Genomic DNA, 13,826 nt, shown 5'->3' on the forward strand with positions numbered 1-13,826 from the left:
TAAATGGCAGAGCCATGACAAGGTTCATTTAAAGAAACATACAATATGCATTGAGCATTTAATGTGTTAGGTTAGTTAAACAATATATAGTGCTAGCTAACTCCTAGGTAACCAGAAATTTCTATAACCACCATTTAACCTTTGAAACCATTATTACTGAAGTTTTTATTGTAATTTTGGCAACTGGTCAATAATTAAATACTTTCCTACTTATAGAAGATTTATGTAATTAGATCTGTTGGAAGACTGACCTTTATTTATTTTTTAAATTTATTTTGGAAGACTGAACTTTAAATATATAAACAAAATATCTTAATTCAAAAGCACTTTTTGCATCACTTGACTATTTAGATTCTTTAAAGATGGAAAGTTGTGATTCTCAAACTTCCCCAAATGAACAAAAAACTGATAATAATATGAAGTTAATAATATAATGATATGTTTATCATTAAAAGTTATCTATTTTCGTTTTCAACCTAATGATATGTAAAGAGGAAAGTTTGTGGAGTTTCACCAAGTTCTTTGTGCAGATTATGAAATTCATTTGTGGGAAAAACCTACAGAGTTGATTTGAAAGGAAAATAATACTTTTTTTTTTTTAATGCAGTGGTGTATAATGGAAAATGCCATTCTTGTAGTCAGGGAAATCGGACTATTAGTACAGTACAGAAATATTAATGAGATCTAGGGTTTTCAATGGGATGTCAGGGCAGTTTTTCCCTCAGAAAGTTAAAAGTCAAATGAGGAGTGCTTTAAAGTGAAGGCTAAAGGGCTGAAATCCCAGTTGGTAATGAACGCATGCAGAAAAAAGGGTAAGATGTAGGCAGGCAGTCTCCCAGTAACGTAAACAATATAAACCTTCCAACAGACTTGAGGTGGCTGTCAAATCTTTCCGACATATGATTAATGAAGGTATTTTGTCAGAGGCGCGTTTCCTTTTTTCTACCAGGTTGAAGACACACGCACGCCACCGGCTCAAAGCCTCAGGGGTCCCCTACAAGACTGTTGTGATTTCCTGGCCACGCCCCCTCGGCGCTCTCAGCGGGGACCCGCCCCTTCCGCCGCCCACTTCCTGGAAACTGCGCTCCTTTGCACCGCCTTCTAGGAACGTGATTGGCCGCTGCGGCAACCGCTAACGGTTGTGGAGTTTAAACCTGTCCTCTGGCCGCGGCTGCGCGCGCCGAGCTCCCGGAGCTGGGTGGTGGTGCCCCACGCTAAAAGCGGTAAGTCCGTGACCTGTGACACTGGTGTGGCAGTCCCCTGAATGTCAGAATCTATGCCTTTCTCGAACTGGACCTCCCGGCTCTTTGTCGGCCTGGGTCTCTGGCCCGCCTTCTGCCCGTCCGGATCCCGACTGCAGCCCCTGCCCGGCTGTGGGCGGCTGGTTCTTTTCCCGGGTCTCCTGGGTTTGAGCGCCCAGCTGGGCGGGAGGGTCGAGCCACCAACTCTTCAAGGGAAGGGGTTTCTGTCTTTGTGACTGCTCGATTCCCTGCTTCTGTAACGATTTCCCGCGCTCAATACAAACTGCAGAATGAGTGTTCGGGATGCTGGCTGTAAAGGCTCGAGGGAGCGCGCTCATTTGGAGCAGAGAGGCTGGCAGAAGGGAAAGTGATGGAAGACTGGGAGAACGCAGAACTTGAGCTGGGTCTCCTTGATGTACAGTAGGATTTAGGTAGAAAATAGGAGTGATGATGTTTCTAGATGAAGTCTACAGTTCAGGAGGATTGGATGTGAAGCAGAATATTTTGTATTTAGACACAACCGAGATGCGGACTGGCTAAGAGTTGATATTGTTGAGTGCTGACTATGTAGCAGGTCCCATACTAGGTACTGTACATACATGACGTCAGTGCCTGCAAGGAGATGCTCTTATTTTCTATAATTTTATAAATCTGGAAATTGGGACTTAAGAGATGTCGAGATCACTTAGCTGTGATATGTTGGAACTGGGGCTCCAACAGAGTTCTAACCACTATCTGTAATGTCTTTGTGTCTAGATGGTAACTCACCCTGGAATGATACTCCAGTGGTCTGATTCTGACTTCTGTGGTGCCATTTGGTGAGGCCATTGATGCGGGAGGTTACAGTGTTAAGGAAGGATCCATGATTTCTAGCATGAGCATTTGGATGGGTGATAGCTCTGTTTATTAATTTAGGAACTGTGTAAGAATCAGCTTATTGGGGAGGCAGTTCAGCTGTGTTTTCCTAATTAGTAAAATAAAATTTGATTTTCCTGACTGGAGTTTTTTAGAGATGGACTTGGTTTTTATGTTAGATTCACTTTCAGGTAATGTGAGATACAGCAGTTTGTGTGGAGTTTCTGTGTTCTTGTGTTTTATTGTCAATGAATAGAGACGGATCTTTGATTTTAAAGTTTATTTGTGATAAAACTTTTGGAAGCAGCATTGAACCTTAATGTTGAAAGGTTCCTAGTTCAACTTCTTCCCTATTGCAGAAATTCCTCCTAAAACTATTATCCCATTATTTTATTAACATCTGCTGTCATCTGCTCAGTGCTTTGAAAGGAGACCCATTCCAATATTGGGCAAATTTTACTATTGGAAAGTTCTTCCATTCATCCATACTTATTTTTTCCACAAATGTTTACCCAGTAACTGTTATATGCCAGCAAGTTGTTTTATCAAACAAAATTGATAAATATTTCATGACCCCACTATTCTTACGTTTCAGTAAGAGAAAACAGATAATACATTAAATAAGAAAATTACTTAGTTTTTTGTTAGATATTGATAAATCAGTGGAGAAAAATAAAACAGGAAAGGGGAATGGTGACTGGTGTGCAATTTTAAATAGTTTGAATGGGAAACCTTATTAAGAAAAGGGCATTTGAGCAGAGACTCAAAGGAAGTGAGCAACTCCTGTGGTTATTTGAAGGAAGAGTTGATACAAAGGAAAAAGGAATGCATTGGTTCAGCACTGGAAGCATGTCGAAGTGGTCCATGTGGCAGGAACTTAGTGAAGAGGTAAGAAGGGTACACAGATGGGGAGAAGTATTAAATTGTGTAGTACTTTGTAGACCATCACAAAGATTGAGTGACATGGAAGGCCACTGGAGGATTTTATAACATAGGAGTTATTTACACGAATTTACTAAGATTAACGATGTTTTTGTTTGTTGGATTAAGAATAGATAGTAAGGGAGAAGATAGTAGCAGTGACACCATTTAGGAAACTGTAGGAAAGAGAATGGCATCTTGGATCAGAGTGGTAGCAGTACAAATAGTGGTAAGTGACCCATGTAGATATGTTTCAAAAGCATGATTGATTAGATAGAGTAGATGTGGATGTGAAAGAAAGAGAAGTTTCTGTCTTGAACAACTAGAAGGATGTAGTTACCATTAAATGAGATGAAGAGAACATGGTGGAACAGGTTTGGGGTGGGGGGAATTTGAAACATGTTAAATTTGAAATAATATTAGATATTTAAATAGGAGATGATGAGTAGACAGATGAATTAATCAAGTTCAGGGAGAATGTAGATTGGGAATATAAATGTGGGAATCATCAGCATTAAGATTTAAAAGTCAGGACACTGATAGCCCCAGGGAAGATATGTAAATAGAGAAGAGATGAGACCCAAGAATTGACATCTGGGTAACTCTAATGGTAAAAGATTAAAGATATGAAGAATAACCAGCAGAAAAGACTGAGAAGTGATCAATAGGCAGGAGAAAACCCAGAAGAATGTACTGTTTTAGAAACCAACTGGAAGAAACTATATCAAAAGAAGGGAATGATCCAATTTAAATGCTCATAAATAAGTAAAATGAGAACTGGGCTTTGAACACTGTTATTTGATTTAACAACATGGTGCTTTAGTAGCCTTAGTGAACAGTTTCTACAAAGTAATGTTGAAAAAATCATAATCATTGTAGTGTGCATCAACTAAGACTGGAAGAAGAATTAGACAGCAAGTATAGACCAGTATCAGTGTACCACTTGTGTTTTCTTAATGTTCCATTTCCATGCATTTGCAAATACCTTTCCTTCTCCCTGAAATTCCATTCCTAGTCTTGATGACTGATAAGTTTTTAGTTTTAAAGTTTTATTCATTCAACAAATATTTATTGTGTTCATAGCATTCACTAGGTATTGCTCTATCAGCTGGCAACCATATCTGAATAAAATATACTAAAATGCATGATCTCATGGAACTTAAATTCTAGTTGGGGAGGGCAGACAGTAAATTAAATTCTGAAGTATGTTAAATAGTGATTTAAATGCTCTGGAAAAAATAAAAAAGTGTAAGAATAATCAGATGTACTAGGGGAAAGAGCTAGAGTTTTAAATGACCTCACTGAGAAGGTGACATTTAAATCAAGACTTTAGAGACAAAGTGAATGAGGGAGGAACAACTTTTTAAATAGAGGATATTTATTCTAAATAGAGAATAAACAATACAAAGGACCTGAGACTGAAGAGTGCCTGATATATGTAAGGAACATTTGGATCTTGGTGACCAGTGTGACCTGACAGGAATGAACTACAGGGCGAGAAAGAAGAGTTCACATTAGATTGATGTGAAGAATGGAAGATGGCAGGGAGGCTTCTAGACCACTGTAAAGACTAGAACAGTGGGAAAGTTTTAGAATATACAAACTTATCTACTGTAGAGAGGGCAGTAGTTGAAGTCAGGAATCAAGAGGGTATTGCAGAAATTCAGGTGAGACAATATAGTGCCTTGGAGTAGGTTGGAAACAGTAGACTAGTATGAGAAGGAGTTGGATTTTAAATATGTATTGAAGGTAAATTGGGGTGTGAGGGACAGTTTGGGCATGAGCAACAGGAAGAATGGAGTTGCCATTAACTGAAATGGGGAAGGCTATTGGGAGAGCAGTTTTGGCTAGGTTAAATTTGACACACGTATATTGGACAACCTATTTTGGTTTTTCAATTGAATTGTGGAATAGTCAGTTGGCTATCTGAGTCCAGGGAAGTTCAGGAAAGAGATCCAAGTTAAAGATATAAATTCAGAGTTTTGGCATCCAGGTGGTATTTTAAACCATGAGGACTGAAACTATGAAATAGTACATGTAAAGTCCAGCAGAGAACCTATTGTATGACCTATAAAAGAGACTGTGAGGGAAAAGCTGGTTAGTTATGTGTGTGGCCTGGAGGTGGGGTAGGGGGTAAGACCAGGAGTATGGCATTCTAGAAGCCAAGGAAGAAAGTTTTAGGGTAAGATGGAATTAACCATATCAAATTCATATAGATCCTGATAGATCAAGTTATATGAGGACTGAGAATTGACTATTAGATTTAGCACTGCAGAGGCCATTAGAGATCTTGGCAAAAGCAGTTTTGGTGTAACAGAGTGAATAAATTACTGAAATAGGTTTTTGAGAGAATTGCAAACTGAGTATAGATAATTCTTTCAAAGATTTTTTTTTGCAGAGAACTGGAGTAATATTCTGAGAGTGAAGTGGAAACAGAGAGGGAAATAGTAGTACATTTAGATGTTGATGAGAATGATCCAGTGGAGATAGATGTAGAGAAGAGAATTGTTGGAGTTGTGTTTTTGAGAAGGTGGAAAGGCATGGGATCCAGTGCATGTATTCATATCTAAGTAAGGCCAACTTGGACCAGGATAGGAACACACACCATAGCTATAGGAGAGAAGACAAATGCTTAGATGTGGATGATAGGGGTAGGTAATTGTAATGAGAGTTTTGATAAAATTCTCTACATTACTTTAGTGTTTTAGTTTTTTATTTTCAGAGAAAATAAAAGTGAACCAGGATATGAGATTATCAGCTAATAAAGAGAAGTGACCCACATAATGGTAAGTGCACAATAGCAATGAGGGGTACAGAGTAATAGAATCTAGTGATATTCTATTCAAGACTGGGAATTTTTAGGCAGGAAAGAGTATGAATGGTGTCTGTAAGTATGAATGTGATGTGGCCTCTAAGAGGGAGATGGGACAAAAGGAACCCTCATCTATTCTCTAGGGCTGCTGGAGAGGCTGCATCCTCAGGGGAGAGCCTGGTTCAAGAGGATGAAGGGAACATTTAGAGAAAATATTGAGGCTAGAGAGATTTTGTTGATAATGAATTTTCAACTGGAAAGACTTCAGGAGTTGGGACATAGTGAGAAATGGAGACCATATTCATTTCCTGTGGCTACCATCGCAAATTACTGCAAACAAGATAGCTTAAAACAACAGAAATTTATTTCCTTAGAGTTCTGGAGGCTAAGTCCACACTCACTTTTTACTGAGCTGAAATCAGAATGTCTGTAGAGCTGCTCTTCTAAAGTTTCTAGGGAAGATTCATTCCTTGTCTCTTTCAGCTTCTGGTGGCTGCTGGCAGTCTACTGCTTGTGGCAGCATTGCTTCAATCTTTGCTCTCCTCTCTGAGGACAGTGTTTAAGTCCTACCTGAATAATCTCTCCTTTACAGGATCTTCAATTTAATCAAATCTGCAAAGACTCTTTTTCCACATCAGGTTTAGAACTACATATCTTTGGTGGGGGGTATTAAATGAAGATTAAGATTAAATGAGGGTTGTGGAGAGCTGGAGCAGGATTAGAATGAGAGAGATAGGGTGACCTGGGAGTTTAGGGATTCTTGTAATCAACATAAGGAGCACAGTGAAAAATCCTTTGAACTCAAGGGAGGTAGTAGTGGAGAATTTCTAAAAATCTGCAGGTGAATTTGGGAGGCTTGGGAAGGGAATGTAGGCCTGGGAGATTAATCTTGTTCGAGTACTTGGCTCAATATCAACAGTACTTTCTCAGAGAAACTTTTTCCGATCCTTTTTGTCTGCCCAGGTAGAGTTAAATCACTTCTATGTATTATGCATTAGAGACTTATCATACTATAATTTTTTCTTTATCTTTCTATGTTTAATTAGACTTTAAGGTCTAATCGACCATAAATCTAATAGACAAGTTTAAATTTTCCTTCCTGTTTCACTAATCCCCCTCTCCTTCCTCAAATTAGACATATGTCTTCTGTGCATCCATTAAACTTCTTGCATTGTATCGAAACAAGGTCTGATTCCACACTGGATTATTTATTTGTGAGAGCAGAGATCATAACCTTCCTCTGTCTTCAGTACCTAGTCTAGTGCCTGGCATACAGGTTTGAATGAAAAAAATAGTCATTTACTTTTTCGTATTCTACTTTAAATTACTTTTTATTGCATCCATACTTTCAGATTTTATGCATTGAATTTGCAAATACATATGTATGAAGGGCATATATTTTGAGTCATGAATTTTACTTTTTAGAATGTGATTATGTTACCCTTTTTCTGTGGTGTTGGTGGATTCTGTTATTGAAGTATCTTGATTTGTTTGGGGAGATTTATTCCTTTTACTTTTATTAATCAATACTATAATTAATTACCCCCCCAACCCCTCACCTTTTCTTTTCCTTTCACTTCAGTGATGGAGTACCCAATGATGGAAGCTGATTCAATTACCTCAGGAATTAAGAGACTTGTGAAAGACAAAAGAATTTCAAAGACTAAATTTAATGTTTCTCTTGCTTCAAAAATCAAAACAAAAATAATCAGTAAGTACCATTTTTTAAAAAATATACTCACACCTTTACTTTTCTTGGAGTATTTATATATTTGCTATCTTATTTCACCAAGTATAGAAAATTATGCTAGGTGTGGTGGCATACACCTGTAATCCAAGCTACTCAGGAGGCTGAGGCAGGAGGATCACAAATTTGAGACTGCCTGAACAACTTAGTGAGATACTGTCTCAAAGAAAGAAAATTGCTGAAGTGACTATTTTGTTAGTTGATATTTCCCCCAATTTGATCCTTCCTCTGTCCATCAACTCCTGTTAATTGAGTTGTGATGATTTATTCTTAGTGGTAACAGCTGAATTTTCAACAGCAAGGCTTTGGTGAACCAAGGCAGCTATCGCTTATGCTACAAAGAAAATACCAAAGTGACTTTTCTGGAAAAGTAACAGATTGCTACACTTTGGGAATGGGATTTCATGAATTGTGGAGTTAAGGTTTTGGAAGGGAGGGGGGCAGAGAAAGAGATAAGGAAACTCCCCAATATAAATTCTCATTAATTATACAAATTATTTCAATTGCTTTATATCTATTTTAGTTGGAAAGGAGGATGTGTCCTTTATAGTTAAATTTCCTGCTGATATAGCTCCTGTGAAGGATAATCGCGTCGTATGAAATAAAAACATCCTGAGTATCTTTAAATCATGACATTGTTCCACCTAGGTCTCTAGGCCCATCTTGTGTGTTAGCCCATCTCCTACAGTGGCTGTTTCCACTATAGTGTTCTCTTTGGCAGGACCTGTTGTTCACCCCCTATTATGAGGGATATGCTTGAGGAGTGCAACAGTAAATGTTATTACCTTTAGTTTATGGAAATTCTGAACTGTTCTAGTCTTTTTCCACTGGCTATGCCAAGGAGATCATCTCAAACTACTTTGTCTATGTGAAAGATAAAGCATTTTTTGGACCCTGTTTTTTAGATGCTCAAACTTTCTCTGAATATCCAAAAATATTACATTTTATAAAACTTATTTTACATAAACTATACTTTTATCCAATGAAATATTTTATTGCCATTTGATAACATGTAAATCTAAATTATAAAAATGTAATTATGCTTCAAGTATACAAAGGGAACACATTATATTCAAGTTGAGTTAAACCAAAGAATGCACACTGAAATTTCTTTGCTACCAACAGAATAACATTTCAGTAGTGATTTAAATCATCTTTGAATAGTATATTTAAAGAGAACAGGTCAGGTTTAGATTGCAGTCCATGCCTAGAAATAAGAGGGAGGATCTTTTGGATGTTAGTATGAGATCCCACAGTTTAGATGATCTATCCAAAATTATAGTAAGGAAGCCCCCTTCTACTTGAGGGTTTTTTGGTACCAGGGATTGAACTCAAGGGTGCTTAACCACTGAGTCACATCCCCATCATCCCCCTCTCCCTGCCTTATTTTGGTACCAGGATCTTGCTAGGTTGCTTAGGGCCTTGCTAAGTTTCTGAGACTGACCTCAAACTTGGGAGTCTCCTGCATCAACCTCCCAAGTTGCTGGGATTACAGGAACACACTACCTTTCCCAACTTCTACTTGAGGTTTGAAAAATGGACTTTGGGAATACAAAGCTATTTTATTCAGTTCTGGAACTATAGAAACTGACTTTAAATGTTTCACAGATTGACTATTCTGATTCCTATGGGACATTGCCAGTTAGAGGAATCAACTTTTCTGTTTTACCTTCTAGTCAAAGGTAGGAAAGAACATAGTACAATAAGTATCAAGAGTTCATTTTTATAACTGATCTAACTATCTAGGAAACTGCGTGTGTACTATTGTCCTCCTCTTATTCTGAACTTCATTTATACACATTTTACTCTCCTTGCAACTCTTTTCTTCATCTTCTATCTAGCTTTTCTTTCTTCAGCTTCAAACTCTGGGTACAGTTTTTTCACAATGACATCTGTATTGCTATTTTTTTCTAACCTTCAGTTCAGACTTATAAACTGAAATGCATTTTGTTTGAAATAGTTTTACTAAGGAATATAAAAAGTAAGTTTAATAGTAACTATTAAAAAATCTTTTTACAGATAATTCAAGTATTTTTAAGATTTCTCTAAAGCACAATAATAGAGCATTAGCTCAGGCTCTTAGTAGAGAAAAAGAGAATTCTAGAAGAATTACAACTGAAAAGATGCTTTTGCAAAAAGAAGTGGAGAAACTGAATTTTGAGAATGCATTTCTTCGCCTAAAGCTAAATAACTTGGTATGAAAGCTATATTGTTTTTGAATTCTAATGTGTAACTAGAATCTTTTAACTGCATTATTATAGAAACTCCAAAAATGTTTTTGAAGTCTCTGATGTTGCAAAGAATTATTGAAAGTCAATATGCTGTATATGTTAAAGGATCAACATGGGTTATAAAATAAGTAACTTCAATCTAATTCTAAATGTATGCTTATGTCCTCTGTAAATCAATATAATATTGTGATGCACATTTGATTGCTTATCATAAGCAAAGCTTGGTACTTTAGGACATTATAAAAAGATGAGCTTAATTCCTCCAGGGAAACAAAATAAGGACCCTACTGGGCTGTTTGTATTTTCCTTTAATGGTAGCATTACCCTGGCCACAAACCAAATAGAGTGAAGGTTGTAATTGTTGTGTTTTTCTTCCAACTTCCAAATCTGTCCATAGGCAAGGCAATGAGAGCCAGTGATTAGCTAGGCTGCAACTATAGATCTAAATCTAAAATGAGTAGAAATTAATTTAAAATGGAGAAATGACCTACAATACTTGAAGGTTCAATTCCTATGGCTAACCAACCATGTTTACTTGCTATGTAATATATTATTATAAGAAGATAGAAAAATGTTTGTAGGAAAATTTATAATTGATATCTCAAAAGCATTCAAAATGTGTAAATGTGTCTGTGTGTATATGACTATTTGGACTATTTGGTGTGATACCTTTTTAGCTCAATGTGATCTTAATAGAAAACAATTGAATTTTCTCACACTGATGTTCAAAAATGTATGGTATTATGATAAACTCCAAAGCTTAACTGATTAAAAAAATTCTTTATTTTACATATACAGAATAAGAAGCTTATAGAAATAGAATCACTCATGAATAATAACTTAATAACTGCAATTGAAATGAGCAGTCTTTCTGAGGTAAGTGAATTTGCATGTGGATAATGTCATTTTTTAGCATTGTTGAGGATAATTGAGAATAGTTAAATACCATCAAGGTTAGAGATTCATATTTTAAACTTTGTACAAAAAATGATAATGTCCATTTTTAACTGGCTGACAGCATATTATTTCGTGTAATTGGTTATTGAAATTATTACATGAAATTTAGATATCTATTAAAAGTAATAGGATTACATAGCTCATTGAAATACAATGGCCCTTAAACAGACTCAGAAATAAAAACTTAATTGGAAGGTAAGCATTTCAAATTAGGAAGAATTTGTATTATTTTAAAATAAAAGATGGAAACAATTTGAAAAACTATTTGGGGGGGAATAGAGGCAGATTCTACTTTATAGCATTCTTCAAAATAAATTCTAGTTGGATTTAAATGTAAATAAGGGAATCATTAAAATTGAGAAGAAAATGCAAGTAATTCAAGTTAGGTGGAAGAAACTGTTCTATACCTAAGAAGTGCTCTACCACTGAGCTACATTCCCAGTCAGGCTTTTTTTTTTTTTTTTTTTTTTTTTTTTTGAGACAGGGTCTTGCTATTTTGCCTAGGATAGCCTGGAACTTTTGATCCTTCTGCCTCACTCAGCCTCCCAAGCAGCTAGAATTATAGATATGTACCCGATACCTGGGTGTAGCATAGCAGAATTTTGTGAGAGTGTTGTTCATACTGTTTCTGGTGCCAGTTTCTCTTGCATGACCCTGTTGGGTTTTCACCACCGTAACACTAATACTGCTCTTCTGAAAATCACCATTCATGTCAATGTTGCAAAACTCCATGGATAAGCTTTGGTCTTCATATTGACCTTCTTATAACTTTTAGAAGACCACACACAACTATGTCTCGTTCCAATTCTCTGGCTATTATTTTTCAGCCTGTTTGCTGGTTCCTGTTTATTTTCCCGACTTGATTCATCAATTTCATGGTTTTATTTACTACCATGTACTGATAACTTCTGAATTTGTGGCTCCAATCTGGTTATCTCCTCTGAACTCCACATGATACCTATCCAGCTACCTGCTTGATCCCTTTTTGGCCATTGAAAGGCATCTCAAATTTTACTTTTGCCACCAAACTTGTCTCTTTGAGGTCTTCATCTGAAGTATTTTCCTATCTTTTGCCCCATCTCTGATCCTTGAGCCAATCCTTTTAGCTTTGCCCTCATGATCAGTCCAGAATTCTACCTCTTCTCACAACTTTATTTCACCACCCATGGCCACAGTACCATCATCTTTTACCTGAGTATTGTAATGGCATCCCAACTTGCTTCTGTTCTTGCATTTCTGCATCTTCTCAAAATAGAAATCAGTGATCCTGTTAAATATTAGTCTGCCTAAAACCCTCCAGTGACTTCATCTCATCTCTTGCCCAACTTGATCTGAAAACTGAAACTGTAGTTGATACGCTCATCTCATTAACTCCTATCCACTCCATCATTCTAGCCTCTTCAGTCCACACACCTCCTCCCACTCCCTCAAGCCCAAATGAGCTGCCACTGTGAGCACCTACCTCCGTGCTTGTTCTTCCTTTCTTGCTTCCCTAGTTCCGTTTTTCTCCTTGTCCACTTTTTACACTATATAAATATAATTTTACCCATTAATTTTGTTTATTGTTCATTCCACCAGAATGTAAGCTTCTCCATTGCAAGGATTTCTGTGTATGTGCTGGAATAATGTCTAGAACATAATAGAATGCAATTAATTTGTTGAGTAGTGTTTTCCCATTGAGAATGAGGCTTTGTGTGGGTTTTGATTTATTTTGAGGCAGGATCTCACTAAGTTGCCCAGGGATTCACTATGTTGAACTCCTGGGCTTTAGCAATTCTCCTGCCTCAGCCTTCTGAGGAGCTAGTACTATGAATATGTGCCACTGTACCCAGTTCTTTTTTTTTTTTTTCCATAAAGCAAGGTACATTATCATGCAATTCTACGTTATTGAGCTTTTTAATAAAAATAATGCTAAATAATGTAAACAAACACAACTTTTTAGTATGATGACCATATGATGTTTCTTCTTAGGTTTCAATATGATTACTTATTTTAGTAGTTTTCCTAATCTTATAGTTCTGTGATAAATGATTTATTATTCTTTTAAATCTTGCTACTGTGTTATTTTTGCCAGTGAGATCTCTTTGTCTTTTCTCCATACAGGCTTTAGGCATTGATAAAAATGTCATATATACTAAGCTCATAAAAAGAAGTTCTTCTTTTCCTATTCTTGAGAGAAGTGATAGAAGGTTTGGTAGAATTCTTTTTGTGAAACCATCTGAACCTGGGACTTTTTTGATAGGAGTGATTAGCTCTTTTCTGACTTTATTTTTTTCTGTAGATATTGATCTGCTTAGGAAAGTTTCTTCCTTCTGTGGTCAGTTTTATTTAATTATGTTTCCTAGAAAAATTATCTATTTTATCCAGTGCTTTAAATTGATTTGCATAGAGTTGACCAAAGTAGTACATCATTTTTTTAAATTTTGACTATTGTTTTTTCTCAATAGATCTTTTATTTTTTTCACTATGTTAGATAGCTGCAGTTTTTCTTTTGTTCTTTTAAAAGCATCATCCTTTTAATTTAATTTTGAGTTCTATCTTGGTGTTTCAAACCTAGTTTTCATTTTATCTTTAGTAAGTTTTTCTTCTACTTTTCTGTGGTTTGTTTTATGTTAATTTTCTAACTTTCCTAATGCTTATTTCATTAACTCTAGGTAATCTGTCATTCTCTTACTGCTTTCAGAATTTTTTTCATTGTCTTTAGTTTTGAGAATTTTGACTTTGATGTGTTTTGGTACGAATTTCTTTGGGTTTATCCTTTTAGGGGTTTACTCAGTATCTTGGATTTGTAGGTTGATGTCTTTGCCAAGGTTCAGACATTTTTTGCCACTATTTCTCCAGGTATTTTTTCCACTCCTGCCCTCTTTCTTTTCTCCTGGACTCTGATAATGTGAAGGTTATATCTTTTGTGAAAGTTCTACAAATCCCTGACTCTATTAATTATTTTTCATTCTTTTTTCTGTCTTGTACTATTTGGGTGATTTGTATTGTTCTGTCTTCACGTTCACTGAATTTTTTTCTCCTCTGTCCTTTCTGTTTTTGCTTTTGAGCTCTTTGAATTT

General features: G+C 36.3%; 1 protein-coding gene across 2 annotated transcripts in view; it reads left to right on the forward strand.

Moving 5' to 3' along the window:
• The first annotated feature begins 1,144 nt into the window (after nucleotides 1-1,144).
• Sgo2 (shugoshin 2) overlaps nucleotides 1,145-13,826 on the forward strand; it is a 30,974-nt gene continuing 18,292 nt past the window's right edge. Inside the window, exons 1-4 of one of the 2 annotated variants that reach the window (XM_047545569.1) lie at nucleotides 1,145-1,223; nucleotides 7,412-7,540; nucleotides 9,596-9,771; nucleotides 10,606-10,683. In XM_047545569.1, coding sequence (XP_047401525.1) covers nucleotides 7,414-7,540; nucleotides 9,596-9,771; nucleotides 10,606-10,683 — 381 coding nt within the window. In that variant the 5' untranslated portion in view covers nucleotides 1,145-1,223; nucleotides 7,412-7,413. Of the gene's footprint in view, nucleotides 1,224-7,411; nucleotides 7,541-9,595; nucleotides 9,772-10,605; nucleotides 10,684-13,826 lie in introns of those variants that run through there. The other variant, XM_047545570.1, reaches the window with a different exon arrangement.

The sequence above is a fragment of the Sciurus carolinensis genome, chromosome 3 (genome assembly GCF_902686445.1).
Source record: "Sciurus carolinensis chromosome 3, mSciCar1.2, whole genome shotgun sequence".
Taxonomy (NCBI): Eukaryota; Metazoa; Chordata; class Mammalia; order Rodentia; family Sciuridae; genus Sciurus; species Sciurus carolinensis.